The following is a 5,004-nucleotide window of genomic DNA, read 5'->3' on the forward strand; positions in this document are numbered from 1 at the left end:
TTTATTTATCTATTATGTAAAAGATTTTAGCGTGTGCTCCTATCACTAGTGTGTTGTCAAGTAGTTTAACTGATCATTAACACCCCTCAACAGCACTGGCGGCATTGCTAAGAGACGGGGAAACCCTGGAGGACCTGATGAAGCTATCTCCAGAAGAACTGCTGCTACGCTGGGCAAACTTTCACCTAGAAAATGCTGGCTGGCAAAAGATCAACAACTTCAGCTCTGACATCAAGGTGGACAATAAAGCACTTGATTCACAATGCTCATTGAAACACTAGCTGCAGTTAGGAAAACTACTCAAAAATGTATTTTATTATTTTCCAGGACTCAAAGGCCTATTTCCACCTCTTGAATCAAATCTCTCCAAAAGGTACAGAGGAAGAGCATCCCCGCATAGACATCAACATGTCAGGCTTCAGTGTAAGCACTCAGTCAGCGTTCACAACTGAGTATCTTCAGCACATGGTAGCAGCTGTACAGTGTCTCTGATTGCAGTGTGTCTTCTGTGTGTTGTTCAGGAGAGAGATGACATAAAGAGGGCAGAAGCCATGCTGCAGCAGGCCGACAGGCTTGGCTGTCGACAGTTTGTCACCCCAACTGACGTTGTCAGTGGAAACCCCAAGCTCAACCTCGCCTTTGTGGCCAATCTGTTCAACAAATACCCAGCACTGACCAAACCTGAGAATGAGGATATTGACTGGGGACTGTTGGAGGGTATGTAGAGCAGAAGGACTACAGCTTTAAACTGGATGACTGACTAACGGTCCGGCAGGGTGTAGAAACAAATTTTAATGTGATAACAAGCCGCTCCTAACTTTTACTGAACTTTGATCTATTCAGTTCTGCATGTTTAGAGTCACACTGACTAGTATGGCTGGCAACTGGATCACCTAGAAGATCCCTAACTCCCTTGTTCCTTTGCTATCTAGATGAGACACGAGAAGAGAGGACATTCCGAAACTGGATGAATTCTCTGGGGGTGAATCCAAATGTCAATCATCTCTATTTGTACGTACTTCACACGTCTCTTCTGTGTGTACTCTGGTATCTGAAGAGATCTCCCAACTGGTGGGAACTTTTCTGTTTAATGTGAATGAGTATCAAATGCAGTCTTGTCTTTCAGAGACTTACAGGATGCCATGGTCATCCTTCAACTCTATGAGAAGATTAAAGTTCCTGTTGACTGGAACAAGGTCAACAAGCCACCTTACCCCAAGCTGGGAACCAACATGAAAAAGGTAAATCAGATCATTTTAATCAAGGAAAAAAAACTTTTTTGCCCGTCTTTGGCTAACTGTTTTATTTTGTTTCCATAGTTGGAAAATTGTAACTATGCAGTGGACCTGGGCAAAACGGCCAAGTTCTCCCTTGTTGGCATCGGCGGGCAGGACCTGAATGATGGCAACTCTACTCTGACTCTGGCAGTGGTGTGGCAGCTGATGAGAAGGTGAAACACAGCGACAGCAGCTTGTCCTCAGAAAGGAATGAACCAGAAATATGTCTCCAGAATGTAAAAAAATAATGCCAAACCAAGCAATGTGTGGTGGATTTTCACAAGTGCCACCTTTTAATTTGAGTCTTATTTAAATGAAATTTGAATGAAAGAAAACAAGATTTAAGTGTTTGTACCTATCAAAATATATACATTAGAAACCAGGGTTGCAATCAAAGAATTACTCGGTTTATCTGTAAATAAATGCTTGGGATATTTGGGCAGATGACCTTGGGTTGGTATCCAAGTCAGTCAGCCTGTGCGTGGTATTTGGAAACTACAGTCATCGTCAACAGTTTTCAGTGTCAGATTCATTGTGATAACTTTGTATATTTACTGTAAACAGTTTCTAGGGAGTTGGTAACCTTGTGGTGTGTGTGTGTGTGTGTGTGTGTGTGTGTGTGTGTGTGTGTGTGTGTGTGTGTGTGTGTGTGTCCAAATCAAGATCACATTTCCATGAACTTGTTGGCATATTTAGCACTTCCCCACACTTCATATAGGGAACTGCTATTTACTTGTCGGTTTCCAAGGTCTGAGTGACCCAAAAAAGCACAACAATACAGAAGTCCAGGCTGACTGATGTGGCCATGCGCATTTAGCGTTCAGTGTTGGTTCATTAAAAGAGCAGTCCTGGATGAACTTTATTTCCCTAAGAGCTCTTATTTTTTTCATAGCTTTAGTCTTACATTAAAACGTGTCCAGTTCATATGCGTAATAAGCAAGTCGCTTCTCTGCTCTTGCAGATACACGTTATATGTACTGGAGGGATTAGGAGACGGAGAGAAGGTAAATGATGACATCATTGTAAAGTGGGTGAACAAAACCTTGGCGCAGGCTGGAAAATCATCCAAGATTTCGAGCTTTAAGGTAAAGCTGTTTTTCCTGTTGTTGCTGTGTAAATTAAGAGTCTAATATGTAATTTAAAATCAAATGAAAGGTGTTACAAGGTAATCTAGGCTCCAAGGCCTTTTTATTAATTTTTTAGCTTTTTCTGAACTTGTAACCTCATCTCAGCAAATGGAACTGGCTAAGTTTAATCTAAAGTCTAGGTGTTCTTAATGCCATATAATCCAAATGGCAGTGAATTATCACAGCATATCCTCAGTCTGTGTATGTGCATGTCGTGGCGATCAGGACAAGGAGATCAGCAGCAGCTTGGCCGTACTGGAATTGATAGACGCCATCCAGCCTGGCAGCATCAACCATGACCTGATCAAAACTGGAAAACTGTCTGAAGAGGACAAGCTGGAGAATGCCAAGTAAGATTTTTCAGTCCAAAACTGAAAATGCCATTACGGTGGTAACTTTGTGTGAACACAGTTATACGAGTAAACCTCTTTGTCCTTCCTAGATATGCCATATCCATGGCCAGGAAGATAGGTGCCCGTGTCTATGCTCTCCCAGAAGACCTCGTGGAGGTCAAGCCCAAAATGGTGATGACAGTCTTTGCCTGCTTGATGGGTCGGGGGATGAAGCGGGTCTAAGAGACTGTGTAAGACTTACTCATCCCCCCAAGCCATTAGCTTTTTGAAAGAGCTCTCCCACCTGAAGGAATGAAGGTTTTTGTTTTTTTGGTTTGGTTTGTTTTTTTGTTTTTTTTTGTTTTTTTTTTTTAAAGAATGTTGTCAGAATCATGAATTTGCATGTATCCCTGCCTCCTGTGATCAACAGAGGTGTTAACTGAAGAATATCATGCTGTCTTTTCGTTTGAAATGAGTCCACAATACTAAAAGTCTTAAAGGGGTGGGTCTTTTGTTACACAAAACAACTCCTTACATTCAGTATGCAGAACTCTTAATTCATCTATAAGAATGCTGTTTTTAGAGCAAATATGCATATTTCCAGCTGCAAGGTTGTTTACATATTTTTACTCAAACTGATAAGTAAATGATGTCCTTGACTAAGCAACACACATTCCTGAATACCACGAATTATTACTTTGCTTGGCAAGGCAAAATAAGTAAGAGAGGCAGGATGTTTAGGCACAGAACCCGTCACCTAAACGTTCCTTCATGTAACAAAGTACAAGCAAGTCTTAATAACTGGCACCATAAACTTCTACATATCTGCAAGCAGAAGCCTTAAGGTTAGATTATATTCATGACAAGGCTCATGTGCTGTCTGCATTTTTGTATTTGTCATTTGTTTGTTTCTTGAGATTATTACCGAACTGCTGCTTTGGGGTGTCTGGTCTTTTTGGTTTTGTTTGTTTGTCATGTCGGATGAGGAGCATGCTGACTGGACTCTCCTAGCTCCTGCTGTGCCTTCTTGTCTCAGAGATGACACGTACTTGTACTTTGAGGCCTTTTTTTTTTTTTTTTTTTGTATTAAACATTTCCAAATATAAACGGCAACTTCATTCCAGGTAGCTTCATAATATTCTATGACAATGGCCGAATTGTATTTGGTCTCATGTTCATGTCTACACTTAAGTGCTTTACATGCAACAATAAATATGCCTTTGAAATCTGCTTGTGTCTTAATTTTTATAGAAATGCAGTAAAAGCACATCATTAATAATACACTGCTTTTATTCTGACTAAACAGGACTGGATTTGCAGGTATCTCGATCTGGTTTTAACAACACAGATGTGATCATAACTAATTATATTTTTACATTATCTATTAAACATGTTCATCACTAGAGGTTTTTGTGTTTTACAACACTGAAAGTGGATTTAATGTGGCTTTTTGGACAGTAAGTTACAGGTACAACACTTTTTTTTTTTTCATCATTAACATCATTTATTGCCATATGTACACATAAATGTGTTTACAGTATCTACAACATAAATCAGTTCCATAATCAGCCACTGGAGTGCAATCAAATGCTGAATTCGCTGAGAGAAGAATAATCTGAACAATAAAATTAATATACTAAGTCACATCTTATCAATAGTCAACAATAAAATGAAAAGCATGAATGAACAGTGGCGCACACGCAAGTAATGCAACACACTAGATCATAATTGGTCATTTAAAAATAACCTGAAGTAGATAAATGTGTCTCACACATGTTCCTGTCAGTGTGTAAACTTTTTAGGAACATTTTTGCTGCTTGTCAAGTCAGATATGTAAACATAAATTTGTTTTGGTCAATGCCTTATGGAAGCCATTTCCAGCTGACCTTTTATACTTCATCTGCTATACAACAGCACTAGTAGGATAAAACGTAGTCATCACAGTGACAATGTAAATACCATATATCCATGTGGTGTCATTACACCGTCTATTCAGCTTACAGTGTGTACAGAAAGTATTCAGACCCCCTTAAATTTTTCACTCTGTTATATTGCAGCCATATGCTAAAATCATTTAAGTTCATTTTTTTTCCTCATTAATGTACACACAGCACCCCATATTGACAGAAAAACACAGAATTTTTGACATTTTTACAGATTTATTAAAAAAGAAGAACTGAAATATCACATGGTCATAAGTATTCAGACCCTTTGCTCAGTATTTAGTAGAAGCACCCTTTTGAGCTAATACAGCCATGAGTCTTTTTG

General features: G+C 39.3%; 1 protein-coding gene across 1 annotated transcript in view; it reads left to right on the plus strand.

Moving 5' to 3' along the window:
- Positions 1-3,966, plus strand: part of pls3 (plastin 3 (T isoform)) — a 16,357-nt gene extending 12,391 nt beyond the window's left edge. The window contains exons 8-16 of the mRNA XM_020599003.1: positions 82-236; positions 328-423; positions 522-717; positions 933-1,011; positions 1,127-1,241; positions 1,320-1,450; positions 2,239-2,362; positions 2,630-2,754; positions 2,847-3,966. Of these exons, the coding sequence (XP_020454659.1) occupies positions 82-236; positions 328-423; positions 522-717; positions 933-1,011; positions 1,127-1,241; positions 1,320-1,450; positions 2,239-2,362; positions 2,630-2,754; positions 2,847-2,979 (1,154 nt within the window). The 3' untranslated portion in view covers positions 2,980-3,966. The remainder of the gene's footprint in view (positions 1-81; positions 237-327; positions 424-521; positions 718-932; positions 1,012-1,126; positions 1,242-1,319; positions 1,451-2,238; positions 2,363-2,629; positions 2,755-2,846) is intronic.
- The last annotated feature ends 1,038 nt before the right edge of the window (positions 3,967-5,004 follow it).

Source organism: Monopterus albus, unplaced genomic scaffold (assembly GCF_001952655.1).
Source record: "Monopterus albus unplaced genomic scaffold, M_albus_1.0 scaffold39.1, whole genome shotgun sequence".
NCBI lineage: Eukaryota > Metazoa > Chordata > Actinopteri > Synbranchiformes > Synbranchidae > Monopterus > Monopterus albus.